Raw genomic sequence first — 24,154 nt, 5'->3', positions numbered from 1 at the left:
TTGGGTTACGAGATCAGGATCGGTTGGATGGTGCATCTAACTATGTGATCTGGAAGGCGAAGATGCCATGCCTTCTAGATGAATAGTTTCTCAAGATCTACATCGACAGTGTGGTAGTTGAGCCTGCAGATTTAGATCTGCTCAAAAAGTACAACGGAGAGATGGTGAAGGCCAAGCGGATGATCCTTGACGGAGTGAAGGATCATGTAGTATGTAACATCTAAGGCAAAGGGACTGCCAAGGAGATGTGGGATGCCTTGTCCACGCTATATTAGGGATCTTCCGAGCGGCAGAAGATGTACTTGGAGCAAAAGATGAGATCCATGCAGATACAGAAGGGGGAATGCATTGATCTGTTCCTTGCAAAGCTTCAGGAAACCCGAGACGAGGTTGCAGAGGTGGGGTGATATAGGACTATAGTTTGAAAGAACTGCAGATGGGCAGGATCCTTGAGGAGTCCACCTCTTGGATCAATACCTTGCTATGGGAGCCCAAATCAGAAGTAGCAAGATGAACCAGTGTCAGTTGATGCAGAGGAGTGTCGGAGTGACAGTTGCAGTGGCTAGGAGCGCCAGAGACTGAGCAACGCAGAGCTAGAGTTGGCAGCAGTGTAGTTGGCACAGAGCAAAGTCAGCAGCAGCGCAGAGACTAGGAGTAGTTAGAACTCCAACAACATATGCATCATGTTGAACACTTGTTTAGTAATTTTGGATGCTTTTCCGTTGTTGATGCAGTAGCAATAGCAGTTGGAGAAGGTTGCAGTGCAGATGTAGTGTTGGCAGTGGCAGTGCTAGCAGCAACACAGATGCAGAATTTGAGAGGGAGTTGCAGTACAGATGCAGTGTTGGTAGTGGCAGTGTTAGCAGTAGTACAGATGCCACATTAGCGTAGTAGTTGATGGGCAGAGATGTCAGACATCAGCAACACGGAGGGAGATGTTACAGAGTCAGGGTGATGCTTCAACAGGTTTCATTACTAGAGCACATACCTCTCTAAGAGGGAGTTAGTGATCACTGCCCCAGCAACTGACTGATCTGAGCCCCTCAGGCTCTGCACTGGCCCTGAGAGTTGACGTAGTCACTGTGTGAGCTCCTCTCGGCTACTACGTCTCCTCCTCCTGGCTTAGAAAGTTGAAGCAGGCACTGCGTGAGCTTCTGCGTCACTCCACTGGTATTGCGTCACCGCTTCAGCTGCTCCTCTGGCTCTGAAACAGCGTGGTCACTCAGGACAACTGCCTCTCTGCAGCAAATTTGTTGGATCTCTCGGCTAATGGCTTCAATGTCCTATGATCTGCAAGCCTATGATACCATGTGAAAATTTCTGAATCTATACAAACAGAAATCGTACTGTAGTCACTGATTTATCATCTCCTACTTGTTATTTCATTCAACAAGTTATTTAATTATAAACAATGATGAAAAACACTACTGCAGACTACACTGACATACAGATCATAAACTGAAACAATCAATGAGACAAACACACAAGGGACACCGTTACTTTTTGGATAATATCTCCCTGAAAAAACCCAATGCGGGAAAACCGATGCAGCAGATAGAGGGTTTGTATTATTAAGCAAGCAGAATCTAAGTACAATACGTTGCCTCTCACACCAGCTAACCTTTCAGAGAAATCACGGCAGCAAGAAATACATACGAGGGTTTACCTCGTTCTCCAAGTCACAACTGATCCACTGAGTGACCTGACTCCGACAAACACTGCGAAATCCCAGCGCAATCACTGCTTGGGCCAGCATTTTGCCTCTAGGAGATTGCATCACCCCTTTTGTTGGATCAATTTGCTGGAGGAAGACCGTTATTCAGCCCTCCCAGCTCAGAACTTCACTTCTCCTGCAAAATCTCGAACTTCTGATGAATATCCTACACTGCCACTGCAAGAGATCCTCCTAGCCTGCGTCAGCTCTACGTGAGCCCCTCTTGGGCTACGTAGGCCTCTACGCTACCTCTCTGATGCTATTGTTGCCTCTTTGCCACGTACTCTTTGGCTCAGAACTCCTTTCTGAACCAAATCTCTATTTCTGCCCCTCTCACTGCAACTTAGGTCACTCGTTTGATTTTCTCAGCAAATCACGCCCCTGAAAAATCGAGTTGACTGATCACTTGTTGTATCCACAACTGACCCTCAAGCCTCCTATTATACTTTTCCTATTGATGAATCAACAGCCGAGATTAAGTCCCTAATCAACGTCTAAGATTAAAACAGACTTTATCCTCGTCTCTTAGAAGCTTCTCACCCATATTTTTATTAATACCCATTAATATTTTGATCTTCCTAAGTTTAGACTTAGGAACCCCATTAAAAATATTAATTATTTTAATAACTCACAATCCGAGTGGAATTTCTCCAAACGATTTCTGGGCCTTGGAGAACTTGTGTATTCTAGCCCCTCCACAAAATTTTGGAGCTAGAGCACATCCAATGCTACCAAAAATCAACAATCAGCAGCGCAGAGGGAGATATTACAGAGTTAGGGTGATGCTTCAGCAGGTTGCATTACTAGATCACGTTCCTCGCTAAGAGGGAGTGTTGATTTATGGTAGCATCGGATGTGCTCTAAGCCTCAAAATTTGCAGGGAGGCTTGGACACATGTATTCCACAATACCCAAAAACCGTTTTGGGAAATTCCACCCAGAGAGAGTTTTATTAAAATAATTAATTATTTTTAATGGGTGCCTAAGTCTAAACTTAGGAAATTAAAATAATCAAAGGGTATTAATCAAACTGTGGGTGAAAGTTCTAGAAGAAGACTAGGATCAAGCAAAAATTATCTGAGCCATTGATTAGAATCTAATATGGGCTATTGGTTCTCAACAGAAGGATTATAAGAGGAGGCTTGGTGGGCAGTTGGAAAACACATCGAGTGGGAGATCAGAGATCGAATTTCTGAAGAGAGCAGCACAGCAGTTGCCAATGAGATTCGAAATGATTTCTTGTAGTGGCGGGCAGGGATAGTTTCGATTGGAGATTTCTCTTGATCTGAGAATACTTAGCGGAGGAGGCAAAGAGAGATCCAGGAGAGGCAGCGCAGAGGCTACGATGGGCAGCGTAGGCTGACGCAGAGGCAACACAGAGCCTTGAGGAGATCCGTATTTTTGCTGGAGAGATTGATTTCTGAAGCTAGAAGCCGGGGTGTGAGACCGGGAGGACAAAATCGAAGTCTTAGAGAGGCAAATCGATCAGTATAAGGGGTGACGTTTTCCTTAGGAGCTGTGACGTTGGGCCTATGCAATGACTGCATAGAGGCAGCAAGGGACAAGCCATTATGTTGCTGAATCAATCAGGATCGCCAGTGATAGTGTGAGGTATTTCTCACTAATCTTCTGTCAATCATATTCTCTGTACTGGATAGCCATCAAGGCATCCAGAGATTGTATTAAAAAAACTACTACTTAATAATACAAACTCTCAACTGCTGCACCGGTTTTCCCGCATTGGGTTTTTTTAGGGACATTTGTCCAAAAGCAACGATGTAATGTGTTGTGTATTTCTTTGTTGCTCAATTTCTTGTCTCCACTTATAATTTAATTGGTGAAGACCGCAGTGTATTAGTTTCGATGTTTATTGTAGGAAACATTAAATAATTTGTTCAGTAATTAACAGATAGAAGGAACTTAATCAGTTCTTGCAGTGGTGATTCAAATAATCGAATTTTCACAATTGTCTCTAATCAAATTGGCATAACTTGTTCTAATTGTGCATCATTTTACAATTTGTAATCTTGAGGGTCTAAGAATCCAATTGGTTTGATATCTTAGCGTCTAAGTATTCTTTGATAATTGGCATTGAGCAATATTGGCATAAGATCACTAGTAATCTTATAATGAAATCATCAATGGCATTTAACTGGTCAAAATATTTTGGAATAATTCTAATTGATTGACATATCTTATTTGCACTTGATAATATGGCACATACTCTTGTGGTTGAGATTGTCTCTTTCCATTTGACAAGTACTTATTGTTGAAGGTTAATCATAACTAAGTACTCAACATAAACAATCTTAACTCAAGAAGCACGCAATAATCTTGCATTAAGCATTCTAAGTCTAGTTGCATCTAATAAATTTACCTCCGAGCATAAGCTTGGTTGATAGAAAGTAGGGCCACCTTTCTCATCTAGTTTGAAGAGTCTAGCACCTTGCAAGTCAAGAGCCATGGTCTCTGCAGGGTCGGAGGCATCAGGTGGTTAGAGCGTAACAGAAGGTATCGTTAATCAAGTCATTGTTTGCTTCCTGTTGGCCTCTTTCCCACAACCTACTCTAGAGACTAGCTTCAAAATAGTTACGAGAAAGGATACATCTAGAATAGGCATTTAATTAAAAGCAACCAAGATTCTTGCATCACACCAAGCTTATAGGGTTTGCACTTGATCTAGGATAGTCAAGCATCTAAGTAGTGATTGTTCATCTGATTACTTGGCATTTAATTAAAAATAAGCAAGAAGTTGACTCCATAAGGCACCGATCTCACATTCAAATCTAATCTAATCTTTAAGTCTTGCTAAAATTAACCAAGTAGTTGTAATGTTCCAAGAAGGAAATAACAGTGATAAACAAAGCAAAATACACATACAACACATAAATATTTAGACAACAATTAAACACCCATAAAATTGCACCAGAACTGCACCAAACTGAGCCATTTTATTATCAAGAGGTGAGTACAAATATATATAATGTGTGCACCTAGGCTTGCCAAAGCAAGCTACACAACTCAAGGTGAGAAAATTGTTGCCCCAAATGCAAAGAAATAATTTCTCCTCAAGTTTTGCGCTGGCCTTGGAAATTCTGCAACTGCTAGCTAGAAGAAACACTTGTTTGAGTCTCCAAAATTACTTAGAAAATTCTGCCAAATTAATCTTGGACTCTCCACCACAAACATAGAAAAACTTAGAAAGGGTTTTGGCAAATTCTACTGACCACCCAGGACCCAAAATTTAAGCTCACTCCTCCCCACTGGCTGCCAAATAATTCTGTTGTTTGGGGCACCAAAACTCCCCCAAAAATTCTGTAAAATTAGTAGACTCCTTGATCCCTGACCAACAAAACCCAAAATGTTTTCGGCTAATTATAACCTCCCATAATTATCCTAAATCGGTGCTACGCCCTCCTCCACTGGTTCTGCGTCCTCCCCTGAAGAGTAACTGTTGATTTACCCTTGTTTCCTCCCTCCAAATGGCTAGGAAAAATTCAGAAATGCTTCCTTGGAAATTTAGGCCCAAAACCCCAACTCCAATAGTTCCTCCCTACTGCAAATCTGGCCCACAAATTCTGCCCAAAAAACTACTGCGCAGGCCCTAAAGGATGAATTTGGGTTCTCTCTGTAGTTGTAGACTCTACCTCTGCAAATTACCACTAATTCACGTCCATCCTCGAGATTTTTCTCCTAATTTCTCCAACTAAAACTCCCTTGGAAACTCCTCAAATCAATGGTACAAACTTCTGGCCCTGCGACCTCCTGGAGATTTGAATTGGCTGAGTTTGGCTGGAAATGACCCACAAACTCCAACAATCTCCTCTCCAATAAAATCTGAAATTCTCTCCTAGGGTGGCACTCTAAGTCCACTGAAGAAAGAGCTGAGATTTCTGCCCATAAATCTCCTTGTGCTAAGCAGCACTATTAATCTTGGCTAAGCAGCTCAAGAGTACTCTAAATCAAAAATTCAATTTGTCAAAAGCCCCCAAAATGATGCCTCCTCCTATTTATCTTGGCTGTGCCCCCTTTCTCTACTTATGTGTCCCACCAATTCAACTTCCTTCTCCCTAGCTTGATTTTCCTAAGGGGTTTGAATTTCCCTTTTTGGGTGGCCCCACATCCTACTACCAATCTAATCTTTCCTTTTCTCTAATGTTGGTTGCCTCCATCTCTCCAGAAATTAAGTGGGGACTCCCTCCACCCACTTTTCATGAGTTTACATGCCAAACTATTTTCCGACAGCCAATTGCAAAAATAGAAATTCATCTTACCAAAATTAATTTAATTGGGGACATTACAGTAGCTAGGCCATTCAATCGTGTCTCCCGGACTAGTTGGTTGCCAACTGGTCTCTCATTTCCTTTTTCCATAAAGGACTACCCCCCATAGCCTATTGTTGGGAGACAGCTAGAACAAAGAGGTTGGGGATTAGAGTGACAGCCCCTGACCTGAGTCGTTGTCGCAGTGCCTATACAATTTGAGCGACAACAAGGCCTGATAAAATAAACCAAGAGCACTCTACATCACATCATTACAACATCTTATATGTTTGTTCTATCTTGAAGATCAATTTTTAATTGCAAGTATCATTCACTTCTAGGTAGCATTTAACATTTTGCAAGTATTGTGGATTTACTTTTACAAGCATTTACATTCTTGTACTTAGAACATTTCATTTGAAGTTCACTTGTTTATATTGAAGTATTTGGAGCTTATTTACTTATCTTGAAGTATCTTTCATTTCATTCGATGCAACTTTTCCTTCAAGTATATTTCATGTGAGCACATTTTACTTTCAAGTGAAATTGTATCTTTACTTGCTATCTTTCCATTACATGTTCTTACTTTACAAGTAACATTTCCTTCCTTGAGCATTTATCTTCTTGCAAGTTTACTTATTTGGCACTGGTCTTATCATTTCAATTCTTGCAAAGGATCTCTCTTGTTGATATCATTGTTTATCTATTTGCTTTACATATTTGGTTATCTCTACATGCTCATGGTCATATCATTTACTTGTTGAAGTATTTACATGTTTTAATTTGATGGTTGATGTATCTCTTGGTTAACTAATCTTTCATCTCCTAGAACTTGTTTAGTATAACTAACCAAGCCTTAGATTTTCCTTAGGGTCTACCCCCCTTGGCTTCATCTAGGAGAGAGCCTAGACGAAGGAGTTGGGAATTGGGTGACAGCCCCAACTCACAGCTTGCCCCCAAGGCCACACCAAGTGGAGTTAGGGATTTTCTCCATACTAACCTTAGGTGTGGAATCAAGCGGCAGCATGTCGCGCATTGTCTAGGTCATCTAGCGAGGCTTTGCATTAGTTGCCAGATTTTGCTGTAACATGTGTTGAAATTTGGTACCGGAGGACAGGTGGTTCCCTAAGGCTTTGATCTTTGGCCTAGGGAAAAGTGTCCAAAAAGAATTTAATTTTTCTCCTAAAGTGACTTTATAATTTTTATAAAGTCAAATCTAATTTAAAAATGACTTTAAGTGATAAAGTTACTAAAGTCTAATTTTAAAGTGACTTTATTAAAGTCAATGTAAAATTAGAAAGGAAAAGTGACTTTGGAAATAAATGACTAAGTGGGTCTTTATTAAAGTGGGGTGAATTAAAAAATAGAAAGTGAGATTTAAATGAGCATTTAATCTCAGCCCTAGATCTCAATCTATTTCAGCCATTGGATTTAGGGATCACCCAAAAGTCACTTAGGGTTAGATTAAAGGAGGAAAAGGAGATAAAGGTCATTCATTCTTTCATGAGCAGATTGAGAGAAGGAGAGCAAGAGAGCAAGGGAGATTTCTAGACAGGGAGGAGGAGACAGCAACTTGGCACACATTCTAAGGCAGCAATTTAGCAAATCCATACAGCTGAGTTAGCACACAGTGAAAGGCAGATTTTGGCACGATTTTCTAGAAATCCGTACAGCTGTTTGCACAGAAATCGAGGAGAAGTTTGCACAGAAATCGAGGAGCAGTTTGCTGGCACATTTTCCAAGGAAATCCGTACAACGTATTGTTGTTTTTCTGCACGCAAATCAAGGTTCGTATAGCATATTTATTGCAGGTCGTACAGCAACATTTAAGGCTGAAAGTGGGCATGAAAATCGAGGAGGCCATACAACATTTATTGCTGTCCTGTTTTGTTGTTTGCTAGTATTTTCCAGTTGGCTGTGAGGCACGGAAAACGAGATAAGTTGTAAAATTTGCTTGCTGTTTTTTTGCTAAATATTTCTCACTGTAAAAGCATTTTTCAAAAATAAGAAAGAGCTCTCGAACTGGTTTTCCCCAAGAGTTGGGTCACATTGACTAAAAAAAACTTTGTTCAGATGTGTTAAATCGCTGTTTGTACCTGCTAATTTTTATTTCTGCATTTTCCAGCATTCTGTAAAATTTCCAGAATTTGTGTTTTCAGCAAAAATTTATTTTTTCAGTTGTTGAATGTATGGATATGGGAAAGGGCATTTAACTATATGGGAGAAATAAGGTGAAACTGAAAACCGGGGTGGGAAATGAGAAATTTTTACATGGTATCAGAGGTTAAGTGCTAAAGTGCAGTTTGGGACAGCAAGGAGGAAAATTACAGCCTGCTGATTTTTCACTCAGAAAATTCCAGCAAGCTGATTTTTCACAAACAGCAGTTTTTATCTTTACTACAGCAGTGCTATTTTTCAGTTTTAGGACAGCAGGATGTCATTGGGATTGAAGGTGGAGGATAGATTGGATGGGCATACAAACTACAGCGTTTGGAAGGAGAGAATGCAGAGTATCTTTGAGGAGGCAGAAGTCTGGGACATCATGGTGCATACCACACAGAACCCTGTTGTTGTGCCTACTGATGCTACTCAGTTGGCTGAGTATAATAAAAAGAACAACAAGGGTAAGAGACTGATTCTAGACGGAGTCAAAGACCATTGCATTCCTCATGTGAGAGGAAAGAGAAATGCCCATGAGATGTGGACAGCATTGTCCAATCTCTACCAGAGTACCAATGAAAACCGGAAAATTGTCCTGAAGGAGAAGCTGAAGACTATTAAGATGGGTAATGATAGTGCAGCTGGATATCTCACAAAGATCACTAATGTGAGAGATGAGTTGGCAGCAGTTGGAGAGGACATTCCACCCACTGAGTTGGTGTGGATTGCAGTAAATGGCCTCCCCAATTCATGGATGAACTTTGCTGATGGGGTTTGTGCACGTGAGACCCTTCCCACATGGGAGAGGTTTTGGGATGATTGCATTCAGACAGAGATCAGGAAAGGTCAGCTTGGGGCAGCCAAGCCAGTTGAGCAGGATGAGGATGTAGCACTGTCAGCAGGAGGCAAGAAAGGCAAAGGAAAGAAGCAGGATTCCACAAGAAATGGTGGGGGCAAAGGCAAAGGTAAAGGTAAACAGGGTAACACACAGAAGGACTATTCCAAGGTGAAGTGTTGGAATTGTCAAAAGATGGGACACTATGCAGTTGTGTGTCCGGAGAAGAAGAAGAAGAAGGGGAAGAACTAGAACGTGGCAACTTCAGCAGAGGTTGAGGACTTTACAGTCCGTTTTGACCGAGAGTTTGGGTTCACTGCGTATGAGTCCTCTAGTGCGGGGTCACCTGCCACACAGGTTCAGAGGAAGAATGATTTTCCCTCGATTAGCGGAGCATCTTCGAGTATCTGGTATGTGGACAGTGGGGCTTCATGTCACATGACAGGAGTCCGTGAGTACTTCTCAGAGCTTTCAGAGAGTGGCACTGATATTGAGGTAGTACTCGGTGATGACAGAGTTGTTAGAGCAGTCGAGGTGGGGACACTGACATTTCAGAGGGAGTCCAAACCTCCCTTGAAGGTGACAGATGTTCTTTGTGTGCCAGGGATGAGGAAGAACCTCATATCCGTCTCAGCTTTGGAGGACAGAGGATATGAGGTACTGTTCAGGGGAGGACAGGTGTTTATGTATCCCAGGGGCACTCCAGCTGATTCAGCTAGAGTGATAGGTGTACACCATGCAAAGGTGTACAAGTTTGCATTCCAGTCCCTTGTGGCATTGAGCAGTAGTATCGACAGCAGAGCTAGCAGTTCTGAGCTGTGTGAGATTTGGCACACGCAAGATGGGACATATGTATCATGGAGCCTTGAGGACATTGCAGGAGATCACTACAAGTGTGCCAGATTTCAGTATTGATCACTTTGATACTTGCAGAGGATGTGCGATGGGCAAGTTTGCCAAATCCCCTTTTCCCAGCAGTGACAGCAGAGCGACTAGGATACTTGATTTGATTCATTCCGATGTGAGCGGTAGGATGTTTCATGTTTCCTTGAGTGGATATGAGTACTATGTTTTATTCATTGATGATCACTCCAGGAGGACCTGGATTTATTTCTTGAAGACCAAGAGTGAGGTCTTCAAGCGGTTTCAGGAGTTTAGAGCTCTTGTGGAGACACAGACAGGTCGGAAGATCAAGTCCCTGAGGTCGGACAATGGAGGAGAGTACACCCTTGGAGAGTTTGTTGACTATTGTGCGGAGGCAGGTATTAGGAGGGAGTTCACTGTTCCTTACAACCCCCAGCAGAACGGGGTTGCGGAGAGGAAGAACAGATCCATCGTAGGGGCTGCCAAAGCCATGTTACATGATCAGGGGTTGCCATTGTTCTTGTGAGCAGAGGCCTGCAACACTGCTGTTTGTTTTGCAGAACAGGAATCTGCATCGTGCCTTGGGGCACATGACTCCGGAGGAGGCTTTTTCTGGGAAGAAGCCTGATATTGGTCATCTTCGTATCTTTGGGTGCATCACATACTCCCACATACCCAAGGAGAAGAGGACCAAACTAGAGCCCACCGCAGAGAAGGGTATCTTTGTGGGCTACAGTGAGACCTCAAAGACCTTTCGAATTTACATTCCTGCACAGAGGAAAGTTGTTGTCAGACGGGATGTGATGTTCGAGGAGGACAGGGCCTTTAGGAGATCACGGGAGTTAGAGTATCTGGATCAGCCAGACCCTCAGCAGCAGTTGAGTCAGTCGTAGGGATCCAGTGGGCAAGGATCGGGAGGATCCGGAGGTACATCTATGAGGATGTCAGGTCCATCAGTGAGCAGTGGCTCGCCGAGCCAGATGGGTGGTGCTTCGGGCAGCATGCAGAGCAGTCTACAGAGCAGTTCACTAGGAAGTCCACTGATGGACAGTTCACACAGTACCTCAGCTTCTACAGGTTCAGGTGCAGGCATGAGGACAGCAGACAGATAATCAGGAGTTCAGGCTCCTGATGATGATGGGGAGGAGGAGTTTCATTCTCCTATGGGAGAAGTGCACTCAGGGAAGAGGAAGCCCAAGTGGCTTCAGGACACCTTGAGAGATGCCACATCTGTCGCTGAGCCTAAGAGGTCAGTCAGAGAGAGTAGACCACCTGAGAGGTTTTGTAGCTATATGGCAATGGCTACCAGCATCCTTGACTCTGAGCCTTCTAGCTATGAGGAGGCAGCTAGCCAGCAGGTCTGGAGAGAGGCCATGCAGGAGGAGTATTCTTCTATCATGAAGAATGATGTTTGGAAGGTGGTGCCGAGGCCTGAGGGCAAATCTGTGGTTACTTCTAGATGGCTTTACAAGGTAAAGCATGCTGCAGATGGCAGCATTGAGAAATTCAAAGCGAGGTTTGTGGCTAGAGGGTTCTCCCAGGTAGAGGGAGTTGATTATGAGGAGACCTTCACTCCCGTGACTCGATATACTTCGATCTGCTCCATTATATCAATAGCAGCAGAGATGGGTTGGAAGATCCACCAGATGGATGTGAAGACTGCATTTCTCAATGGCTTCATACATGAGGAGGTGTACATTGAGCAGCCACAGGGTTTTGAGGTGCATGGGAAGGAGTCCCATGTGTGTAGACTGAAGAAGGCCCTTTATGGCCTGAAGCAAGATCCCAGAGCTTGGTACTCCAGAATAGATACATACTTGCAGGGGATGGGTTTCACAAAGAGTGAGGCAGATCCGGACCTTTACTTTATTGTGATTGGTGAGAAGCCTCTCATTCTGGTGCTGTATGTGGATGACTTGGTCATTACAGATGCAGAGAGACTCATAGAGCACTACAAGAGAGATCTTGCGGCGAAGTTCGAGATGAAGGACATTGGCTTGATGCATTACTTTTTGGGTTTGGAGGTGTTGCAGGAGGAGGGGCATTTCTTCCTGGGGCAGGGGAAGTATATTGTGGACATCCTTGGCAGATTCCACATGGAGGATTGTAAACCCATGTCGACACCGATGATCACCAACTGGAAGAAGCTTCATGCTTCGGATTCCGAGTTGGTGGATCCCACATTGTACAGGCAGCTGATTGGTTCCTTGATGTATTTGGTCAACACTAGACCAGATATTTGTTTTGCAGCCAACACGATGAGTCAGTTTATGTGTGAGCCTAGGAAGGTTCACTGGGTGGCTGCAAAACACATTTTGCGGTACTTGCAGGGGACAGTGGATTATGGTCTGGACTACAGGCAGGGGGATGGAGTGAGATTGGCAGGTTTCTAATTGGGCAGGTTGTGCTTCTGATAGGAAGAGCACTCCAGGGTGCTGTTTTGGGTTGGGTTTCGCAGTAGTGTCATGGTTCAACCGGAAGCAGCAGTCAGTAGCATTGAGTTCAGCGAAAGCAGAGTATATGGCAGCCAGTCTAGCTAGTTGTGAGGCCATCTGGCTTCGCAAGATGTTGTTTGGCTTATTTGGTCAGCCGTTGAGATCTTCAGTGATTTACTGTGATAATCAGAGTTGCATTAAACTCACGGAGAATCTAGTATTTCATGAAAGGTCAAAGCATATCGGGATCAAATATCATTTCATTAAAGACTGTGTTCAGAAAGGAGCTGTGAAGCTTGAGTATATTCCCACTGATGACCAAGTTGCAGATATTCTTACCAAAGCCTTACCACGGGGCAGGCATGACTACTTCGAGACAATATGGGTGTGGTGAGGAACACCTTCCTTGGTAAGAGGGAGTGTTGAAATTTGGTACCGGAGGACAGGTGGTTCCCTAAGGCTTTGATCTTTGGCCTAGGGAAAATTGTCCAAAAAGAATTTAATTTTTCTCCTAAAATGACTTTATAATTTTTATAAAGTCAAATCTAATTTAAAAGTGACTTTAAGTGATAAAGTTACTAAGTCTAATTTTAAAGTGACTTTATTAAAGTCAATGTAAAATCAGAAATGAAAAGTGAATTTGGAAATAAATGACTAAGTGGGTCTTTATTAAAGTGGGGTGAATTAAAAAATAGAAAATGAGATTTAAATGAGCATTTAATCTCAGCCCTAGATCTCAACTATTTCAGCCATTGAATTTAGAGATCACCCAAAAGTCACTTAGGGTTAGATTAAAGGAGGAAAAGGTCATTCATTCTTTCATGAGCAGATTGAGAGAAAGAGAACAAGAGAGCAAAGGAGATTTCTGGACAGAGAGGAGAAGGAGACAGCAGCTTGGCACACATTCCAAGGCAGCAGTTTAGCAAATCCGTAGAGCTGAGTTAGCACACAGTGAAAGGCAGATTTTGGCACGATTTTCTGGAAATCCATACAGTGGTTTGCACAGAAATCGAGGAGAAGTTTGCACAGAAATCGAGGAGCAGTTTGTTGGCACATTTTTCCAAGGAAATCCATATAGCGTATTGCTATTTTTTGCACGTAAATCAAGGTCTGTACAGCGTATTTATTGCAGGCCGTACAGCATTTATTGCTGTCCTGTTTTGTTGTTTGCTAGTATTTTCTAGTTGGCTGTGAGGCACGGAAAACGAGATAAGTTGTAAAATTTGCTTGCTGTTTTTTTGCTGAATATTTCTCACTGTAAAAGCATTTTTCAGAAATAAGAAAGAGCTCTCGAACTGGTTTTCCCCAGGAGTTGTAGGGGGTTTTTCCAAGGTCACATTGTGTTAATTTTAGGTATGTTCTATGCTAGAGCAATTTATTTAAATTTTCACAGTGAGCAATCATATCAACATTACGATAAACTACACATAGAACATAAATATAAAACGCAGAAGACAAGCCAAGACAAGAGGACACAAGATGTGGTGCAAGCCAGGGACAAACCCCACAATGTGTGGGGAAACCCTTGATCAATTCTTCTTTTATGTTCTTCAAAGTTCAGCAGAGAGAGAGAGAGAGAGATAATACATTTACAACAGAAGTCAACACTTTGACTTATCTAGATCTAGCATAGATCATTTCGTATAACGATGAGATCAGTTGAAGACATTCTGCTTCAACTGATTCTCAAGGTGACTCCTTCACCTATCATGGTACACTTCACCATGTACCTTCTCCTGTACCTGCACACTTCACCATGCTATACTAATCATGATTATCATCATGTTGCCCATGTCCATGATCTTATCCGTCATCATGCTTCATGATGCCCATGCTACCCATGATCTCATCATGCTTCATGCTGCCCATGCATCATATCAAGCTTCATGCTGCCCATGCTACCTATGCATCATATCAAGCTTCATGTTGCCCATGCCTACATTCATCATGAAGCTATCCATGGTTCATGCAACATTGTGTTATCCATGATGAAAATATCATTTACCTTTGACAATTGTCTTTATGTCTGCATATATCATGTATAGTATCCATGCTTCTGAAGCTTATATCAGTACGTTACACATACATCATGTATAGAGAATTTGCTTATGACAAAGGATATGTTAGACAGTGTATATATTATGCATACTTTCCATGACTGTGTTATGACATCGTTACCCTTACTGCGGCTTTGACAACCTGACTGTGGCTTCACTATCTTGCCTGCAGCTTCATTCCCTTGACTGATTATTATAGTGGACGGACATTCATCCAATAACTGCTCTCCAAACAAATCAGGAGTATCCGAGACTATGTCGCTTCATTTCCAGATATGCCGAGACTGCGTCCTCATGTCATGCATATGTTAAACCTTTATAATATATATATGCCTGCGGCTCTATACCTATGCGATATACATTCAAAGATCGGTCCTTTATGTGCCAATACTTTCTCCATAGGTGTCTATTTCTAGAACCGATGGTTGCTTACATCTGAATATCGAACTTTCCTATATGATCATCCATGAACTTGATGCGCATTCTTGCCTAAGATCAAATCATAGTTGTATCATATGGATTCTTTCATGTGCTCCATGTGCTATCAGATTGGTCGGCTCTCCACGTTTTATATGAATGCCATTTGATGGCCATGGTCATAGAGCCGTTGGCTGATATATCTCAAAACCAATGTCACTGATATCTCAATAAGACTAAAGCAATCTTTTAAACACCCCTGTCAGTTACAATCTCTGAAATATTTGGATCTAAACTTGACGTGAGACCAAATCTCAACGTCCACCCAATTCGCGGAGACCGTTTTGCTGGACTCACATCAGCTCCTCAGGCCCCGCGTCGAACCCGAGATACCTTCATAACCAGATCGAGTCTGTGCTCAGAACCATTCCTTCAGTCGTATTATTACGGTCACACCTTATTATGTTCAATCCTTCACACTACAGGCAGAACATTAACACAGACATCGTTGTTTTAGGGCTGCTTAAAACAGCGACTCAGTTCATGACTGCGTTCTCCATTTAGGGCATCATCATGCATTGGTAGGGCATCATCTTTGGGCCAGCGTGTGTTTCTCTTGATGTCTCACTCCTCCCAAAACCCAAGACGTGGAGAGGAGGAGATCACTCAAGAGTTGTGTGTAAATGATATCAAATCCTCATCTATTTATACCACAACGAGGATGATGAATAGACACGTCGGTTGGGCTTCTAGAGCCTACATAAGAGCTGGTCAGCTTGATAATAATTACATAAACAAAATAAATTCATATCTCCATAAATACTTATCGGAATCGGATGATCTTTGGATCAATCCTACACCTCTCGACGACAGGGATCCAATAAAAATATCAGCTGCCATAAATAAACCGACCCACATGGAGTTTGGCCCTAGTTGCCAATTTAACACATTGACCAAAAATCACTATGTTCAGATATGTTAAATGGCTGTTTGTACCTGCTGATTTTTATTTCTGCATTTTCCAGCATTCTATAAAATTTCTAGAATTTGTGTTTTCAGCAAAAATTTATTTTTTCAGTTGTTGAATGTATGGATATGGGAAAGGGCATTTAACTATATGGGAGAAATAAAGTGAAAACTGAAAACCGGATGGGAAATGAGAAATTTTTACAACATGACCAATACATAGAGTAAAAAGAATGATCTATCAGAGCAAAATCTAGTAAGTACTAAAATGTACTAATATAAGGGAGACCAATGAGAACACCATGGATTTGCATTATGCAGAATACCCTAACTGATAAAGGGATAGATTTGGCAGAAAGGCTTCAATTGAGAGTAATAGTTTCGCTAGGAATTAATGGAATTATAATTGAATCCTAGCATGTTATATTTATAAGTACCAATTGAATAATTAGTCCAGTAACTGCAAAAATTTATTGGAGGATATGGTGGTTTTTAAACTTTGAAATGCTCCATGAAAAAGATAAAAAAATCAGCAGTTTGGCCTTTTATGCTATTACCTAATGATGCGAAATCATTTTGTTCAATAAAAAATGCACGTGTCCTTGATCACAACAAAAGTTTAACATGTACAGTTTACCAACATTCTTTAATGAGTGGGCATGTTGATTCTGTTAATTGACAATCCATTTAAAGAGGAAAAAATTAAACCACATTTTCTATAAGGTGGTGCTTTCTAGGCCAGAAATATTTCTTTACATCTTTCTTAGGCAATTGCAAACTTGTTTATTGAAATCCTAAATGCTTAATAGAGAATATTACTGTGTCGTTCCAATTTTATCAGATCTGGTCTTGCAGCAAGCACTGAGGTGATCAGTGCTTGTATTAACACAGAGACCCAATTTCAAAACATCCTGAGCGGCTGTGGGTGAGGCCAGGTGCAGGTCCTGAGTGACTTTGAGGGCATAGATATGCAACTCATAGCACAGCATCTTAGCAAAAGAAATTTTATAAAAAGTGCTTCTCAAAAACAGAGTATCATTTTCAAGATAGTGGAACTACTAGTAAGTACTACTATCAGAGGCAATTTAAGAAACCTAGAAGACTCATACACTTCAAGTTAAATGCAAGTTTTATGTACTTACAGTAAGTGCCATGCAAAATGAAATACCAGCTGAAAGCCAAACAGCATTCAAAGGCACTTCATGCTTATTCACTCTATGCCAGAATTTTGAAAATGGCATAGCTCCATCTCTAGAAAATGCATATGTCATTCTGTGATAAACATAGTCATATGTATGGTTGTTAGAGAGTTATTATTTTCCTCTAGATCTCTTAACTGGAAGTGACAAAAGATTCAAGCATCATCAATAAAGGAACCTGTGAGATTGAAACGACTAGGTAAAACAAAAAAAATAATACACAGCTGTAGAATATTTTGTATTATCAATAATTATTAATGAGTTGTATTCAGAAAAATCATTTGCTAAGTGTTTACCTCGAGTTACTTGTGACTGAACTCATGCCACAAAAAAATATAGCCACGGCAACAACTCCCAGACAAATTATCCCCCCAGTTCCATTTCCATATCTGTTCTTGAATGATTGATAGAAAATTTCAGCAATTGCATAACCACCAGCATCATTTGAAGTGTTCAAAAGTTCAGGGATATTTGTAACTGCAAATGTTATGCCAAGTATATAGCCCCAGCCCACAATGATGGATATAACAATGGCACTTATAATTCCATATGGCCCATTCTTGTCTGCACTTTTTGTTTCCTCTGTCTACAAAGCAAACAACAAAGTCATGGCATACAGTTAACCTTGTTGATCATGGCATACAGTTAATCCATTCTAAATGCATCCAGATTTAACAAATAATTTTATTTGGTTGAAACAATGTCCAGGGAGAAATTGTAAGTGATTCTAGATTCAACCCATTCAATTATTTACTAATTGAAAAATAGAAAATACTTCGATCCAATAAAGGGAATACTGGCCAATCTTAGGGAAGTTAGTTACTTGATTTCAGCGATGGCCATCAAACTTCTAGCCCAGGATTGAATGTGTCCCTTTGAGCGAAATAAGGTTGCATTCCTATACAAGTATTTTGCCACATTCTTATTCCCACATCCTAGGCCAGTCAGATATAACTACACTGAAACTTTGTTCTTCTGGGGAGGTTTATGAGACTTAGTCTAGTGAACATGTTCTGGTTGTAATTCAATACACTATTGTACTTTATCTATTGTGTATTGTAGCACTTATCTTTTGTATTTTCTAGTGACTTGTTACATACTAATCACTCACCTATCTAGGAAACTTGGTCAAACAAGATCACTATCCAACAGTTTATCTTTTTGCAAATAAATAATACAAAGAGGAGTCTACCATCTCTCTCTCTCTCTCTCTCTCTCTCTCAACAAGAATACTAAGGATCTTGTAGGACCTCTTGGCATTGGAAACATTTTGCAAGGATGTGGACATAGAAGTTGTTATTATCAGAAAATGTGTCTCATTTCACATTTTTATGGGCTTTCCTCTCTCACCAAGCGCAGTTGAAGGTTATAGGTTGTGGGGGAAGATGTTTGGAGGCAATGTTCCTTGTGCTAGTTTGCCAAAGCTGTTGATTTCGGGTAGCATCGGATGTGCTCGAAGCCTCAAAATTTGCAAGGAGGCTAGGACACATGTATTCTAGAATACCTAGAAATCGTTTTGGAAAATTCCACCCGAAGAAGGTTTTATTAAAATAATTAATAATTTTTAATGAAGGCCTAAGTCTAAACTTAGGAAATTAAAATAATTAAAGGGTATTAATTAAACTGGGGGTGAAACTTCTAGAAGAAGACAAAGATCAAGTCGAAATGATCTAAGCCATTGATTAGAATCTAATCTGGGCCGTTGGTTACTCAACGAGAAGATTATAAGTGGAGGCTTGATGGGCATTTGGAAGACACATTGAGTGAGAGATCAAGAGATCGATTTCTGAAGAGAGCAGCATAGCAGTTGCCAGAGAAGTGATTGAGTAGATTTCTTGCAGTGAGGAGCAGAGATAGTTTTCCGATTGGAAAGTTTTCTTGATCCAGGGATACATTGCAGAGGAGGCAAAGAGAGATCCAGGAGAGACAGCGCACAACCATGTTGGGCAGCAATGAGCCACGCTAAGGCAACGCAGAGCCTGAGAGGAGATTCGAAATTTGCTGGAGAGTCAAGTTGTAGAGCCAAAAGCCGAGGTGTGAGATCGGAAGGTCAAAAAGTCGAAGTTCCAGAGGCAAATCGATCAGCCAAAGGAGTGACGCAGTCCCCAAAAGCTGTGACGTAGAGCAACGCAGTGATTGCACTGAAACTACGTAGAGACAGCTAGGGGCTATCCATTCAGTGGCAGGATCAGTATTGGATCGCCAATGATAGTGTGAGGTATATCTCACTCATCTCTCTGTCAGTGAGATTCGCTGTATTGGATAGCCAAGGAAAGCATCCAAAGATTGTATTCAGAAACTACCGCATAATAATACAAACCCTCAACTGTTGCACTGGTTTTCCCACATTGGGTTTTTTCGGGACATTGGTCCAAAAACAACAGTGTCACTTGTGTGTGTTATTTCTTTCTTGCCAAGATTCTTGTTTCCGCATATTATTTAAAGTTGTGAAGGCTGCAGTTGTATTTATTTCGATATTTAAAGTAGAACACAGTAAATAACTTGCATGGATTAACAAGTAGAAGAAGTAATATCAGTTTGCTGCAGCAGTGATTCGAGGTTTCTCGAATTTTCACAAAAGCACCATTCATCATCTAATGGAAGAACAAAGGCGTAGAAGTATTGTTGGCTTGATACAAACTTTTCTAGAGGTAAATCTCACCATGAAGTTCCAATTAGGACACTTTACATGTATTGAAGGTCTAAAACATAGCATGTGGTGGCAAAGAGGTTAGTGAGCATAAAAAGAGTGTTGATTTGGGGTAGCATCAGATGTACTCTAGCCATGAAAATTGGTGGAGAGACTAAAGCACATGAGATCTCCAAGACCCAAAAATGGTTTGGACAGATTGTACTTGGTTTGAGAGATATTAAAATAATTTATATTTTTAATGGAGTTCCTAAGTCTAAACTTAGGAAAAATAAAATATTAATGGGTATTAATATAAAACTGGGTTAGAAGGTTCCAAAAGTCATGGATCAAGCCAAATCTAATCTTAGCCGTTGATTAGAGATTTAATCTCGGTCACTGAAGGACCAACGAGAAAAGTATAAGAGGAGGCTTGAGGGTTAGTTGTAGAATACACTAGAGTGATCAATCATTCATTTTGCTAGAGCGGGGTTGCCAAGAAAAAGTGAATCAATGATTAGTAGCGAGAGGCAGTGAGTACTGGGCAGAGAGGCAGAGATAGTGCCAAGAGACTAGCGTAGAAGCAAAGAGCGAGAGGCAACAGCCAGTTCAGGCCACGCAGAGCTCAACAGAGACAATGCAGAGGCCAAAGCGATTTTGTCATCCACGCAAGGAGCAGTTGAAGTGACGCAAAGGGTCCCAAAGGTTGCGCAGTGCCTTAGAAGGCTAACGCAAAGAGGTTTGAGGCTGACACAGAGGCTAGAAGGGCCAGCGCTGAGCTTCAGAGTCACTAGAGAGGGTTTCGTGGGACAGGTTTTCTGAATACCTGTTTCCTAATAGAGAGGTATTGTTGCCTTGTATTTTTCTCTGTCGGGTGAGCCAGTTAGGCACCCAGTTGTACTTAAGGAAATACTGCATAATAATAAACCCTCATAATAGCTGCACCGGTTTTCTCGAATTGGGTTTTTCTGGGGACATTTGTCCAAAAATAACGGTGTCACTAGTGTGTTTGTTTTCTTTTAGTTGATGATCTGTAGATGTTGTAACTGTATTGTGTTTACTTCAGTATTTAAATGTTTTAAATAACTTGTTTAGAATTTACAAGTAGAAGAAATATACCAGCAGAATACAGATTAATTTTCTAACAAATAGACTTAGAAAATTCAACATGGTACCAAAGAGTGGTTGCAGATCACAGGAAAGCTGAAGGCATCAGCTGAGCAGAGCATTTGCAACAGATTCAGCTATCCTAAGTGACAGAAAGTTGATCCTTGCAGAAGCGACAAAGGAAGGGTTGACGCAGACTTAGTCACCAGGTTCGGCGAATTTGAACGAGTAAGTTCGAAATTCGCCAAACTTCAAACGAAAACGAACTTATTCGTTCAAGTTCACCAAATTTTATGGCGAACTCGAACTTCATCATGAACGTGAATTTCATGGCGAACAAATTCAATTAAGTTCGTTTAGGGTTCGAATAAAATCATTTAGGTTCGAATTGTTTTGCTGTTTTAAATAAATTTACAGAGCAATTGCGGGCCCGTTTTACCAAATCAATTGTGGGTTTCATTGTTCACCGGAGGGTTAAACAACTGTTAGTTTCATTGTTTGCGCCGTGTGGAGGGTTTCATTGTTCGCCGGAGGGTTAAACGACTGTTAGTTTCATTGGGGACTGTTAGTTACACTTCCAGTCTACAGAGTCCAGACTACCACGGTCCACCGAGCACCGACGACCGTCGACCAGTCCGTTATCCTCTGCAAATTCTTACCAGAATGTTGATTATGAAGCTTCGGAGTTACCTTTCTGCCTAGTCAACAATACAAAGGAATGCCATTGTTCGCCGGAGGGTTTCATTTCATAAGAAGAATACTACACAGTGAGCAACATACTGATACACCGACATGTAAGTTCGTAACACAGCTCGGCTCTTGACTGAGGACTCCTGCTGCCTCAGGCTCTCAGGCTTCAGCCTTCAGCTCGGCTTTGAACTTGTAGGTTTATAAATTTACGCCATCATACTACTGCCTATGTTCATAACTTCATGTAAGATGACTGTTGTAGATTTAAGTTTTAACGCTTCACTTTAATATGGTCATCATGGATTTGGATAGGCTATCACCATGCACGTACCTTAATCTGCCCTTTCAAGCAAGCCTTAATCTGATCTTAGTCCCTTTAACTATGACCTTAACTTCCTCCTTTTTTGCTACCAAAATCGGACCTGATATGCCTCTCAGGATCACTGTGATCTGAGATAGATAATCCTCAAACTCAGCTGTTAATCAGTAACTTATCCTGCAGCCTAATATGAAAATAATGTGGCCTTTTTCTCAGGATTAGGATGACCTTTAGACAGTAAAAACTACACTTAAAAGATGCCCTCAGATCTATCATAGACAATTGATTGCATGCCTTTTCATCTGCCTCATATATGTCCTAAAATAGGTTTCAAAGCAGGCTTAGAAGAGGTCTGAAATCATGCTTTAGATCAGGCCAAAGATAGGCCTCAGAACCAGCCGAAGTGTGGCCCAGAACTAGCCTCAGACTTGGCCTTCAATAGTCTCAGAGATGGCCAAAACAGGCCTCAGAAAGAGGGCCGAAACTAAGCCTCAGAATTGGTCTAAATTTGCTTGAACTAATAATTTTTTTATATAAAATATAGTTTCAAATTTTCATAATTTAATTCTGCAAAAAAAATAAAACTAATGAAAATGTAAATTAAAAAAAAATTGCAGACATTTCAGACTTCAAGCCTTCACCAGTTTTCAACAATCAGAGGTTCAGAACCTTAAAATTTTAATGGCACCCCCAAAATCAACTGTTGTCGCTTGGAATTTTGTCAAAAAAGATGGTTATAATCTTTCATGTCCGCTGTGTGGACATAATTTCACTGGCACTTTAACTAGAGCAATGGATCACCTTCTCAGTATTAGCAATGGAAGTGGAGGTGGTGTTGAAGCCTACACTAAGATCACTGATGAACAAAAAGCCACAGTGCAAAAAGACCATTCCAATTCACAGATGCAAAAGGAGAAAAGGGTAAATAAGAGGCAGCGAATTGAGAGGGTGATTGCCATGTCTTCCTCCAACACCATTAATTCAATCTCAAACATTGGTGGATCAAGTTCTACTCAAGCAAAAACAGGTGGGACCAAAACATTAAATCAATTTTGGAAACCTGTTGAGAAACATGAAGTTGATGATGCTGTTGCAGAATTATTTTATGCATGTGCAATTCCCTTTAATGTGGCGAGGAGTCCATATTTTAAAAATGTAATTAAAAATGCCATTGATTTTGGGAAGGGCTATGTTCCTCCTGGATCTAAAGCTTTAAGGACAACTTTGCTAAAGAAAGCAAAAACAGTGACAGGAAAGTTGCCTGATATTAACGAGTCTTGGAAGCTTACAAGATCCACAATTTTGAGTGATGGTTGGTCAGATTTGTGTCATCGCCCATTGATCAATGTGATTGTTTATTGTCCTCAAGGGGGTACTTTTCTTGAAGGCAATAAATGCAATGGATCGAGTGAAGACATCAGAATTTATTTTTGGAATTTTTGGAATTTTGCATGACTTAGCCAAATTTCCTTGGGTCAATGAGACAATCCAAAGAGCCAAAACAATTTCAAACTTCATCATCAACCATCGTCTCACTTTGAGCATATACAGAAAGAATGCATCAAAAGAGTTGTTGAGGCCTCGTGATACAAGGTTTGCCACTTTTTATATTACTCTGAAAAGAGTTGTTGAGGAAAAAGCGAGCCTAAGAGCTGTTTTTTGCAACACTGAGTAGGAGAGATCTACCCTTTCAAAAGAAACTAAGGGGAAAAATGTTGAACAAATAGTGCTCAATAATGGCTTTTGGGAAAATGAAAACAAGGTTTTAAAAATTTGTGGCCCAATTGTTAATGTGTTCCACATGGTTGATGGTGACAAACCTTGTATGGGTTTTGTTTATGAAAGCATTGATCGTTGCAAAGAGACCATTGCAACTGCTTTTAACAATGTGGAAGCTAATTACAAGGAGATATGGGATTTAATTGATCAAAGATGGAAGATGATGCATAGTCCATTACATGCAGCAGCATGCTATTTGGACCCTAGATTGTTTGGGTTACTAAGACATAGGGATGAAGAAATCATGAATGGACCTATCCAGTCTGTTGAGATGCAGCAGCATGCTATTTGGACCCTAGATTGTTTGGGTTACTAAGACATAGGGATGAAGAAATCATGAATGGACTTATCCAGATCCAAAAATTGCAGGTTTGATCAAAAGTTAGTTGAGGGCATACAGGTTAGAAGAAGGGTTATTTGGAACACAATCAGCAAAGTATGATAGAAGCAGCAGTGATCCAGCAGTATGGTGGGAATTTTATGGTTCAGGGGCACCAAAATTGCAAAATTTTGCAATTTGTATCTTAAGCCAGCGATCAAGTGCATCAGCATGTGAAAGGAATTGGAGTCCCTTTGACCACATTCATTCCAAGAAAAGAAATAGATTGTTATCTGGAAGATTAGAAGATCTTGTTTATGTTCGTAGTAACTTGCAATTGGCATTGAAGAATGTGGCTAAAGAGTCATCCAATTCCTCTACTCTATGGATCGATCCTGTTCCA

At 40.9% G+C, this 24,154-nt stretch overlaps 1 protein-coding gene across 2 annotated transcripts in view; it reads right to left on the bottom strand.

The window, feature by feature from the left end:
- LOC149174608 (amino-acid permease BAT1 homolog) overlaps nt 1-24,154 on the bottom strand; it is a 257,768-nt gene that overhangs the window by 52,248 nt on the left and 181,366 nt on the right. For both annotated transcript variants that reach the window (XM_089419360.1, XM_089419359.1), the window contains 2 exons: nt 17,205-17,494; nt 16,852-16,981 (listed from right to left, as the gene is read on the bottom strand). In XM_089419360.1, the coding sequence (XP_089275486.1) occupies nt 16,852-16,981; nt 17,205-17,494 (420 nt within the window). The remainder of the gene's footprint in view (nt 1-16,851; nt 16,982-17,204; nt 17,495-24,154) is intronic.

Source organism: Pinus tabuliformis, chromosome 4_1, assembly GCF_031772625.1.
Source record: "Pinus tabuliformis cultivar Carrire ecotype Pingquan chromosome 4_1, CPIR1, whole genome shotgun sequence".
NCBI lineage: Eukaryota > Viridiplantae > Streptophyta > Pinopsida > Pinales > Pinaceae > Pinus > Pinus tabuliformis.
Note: the sequence above shows the minus strand (reverse complement) of the source record. Positions and strands in the feature narration are given on the sequence as shown.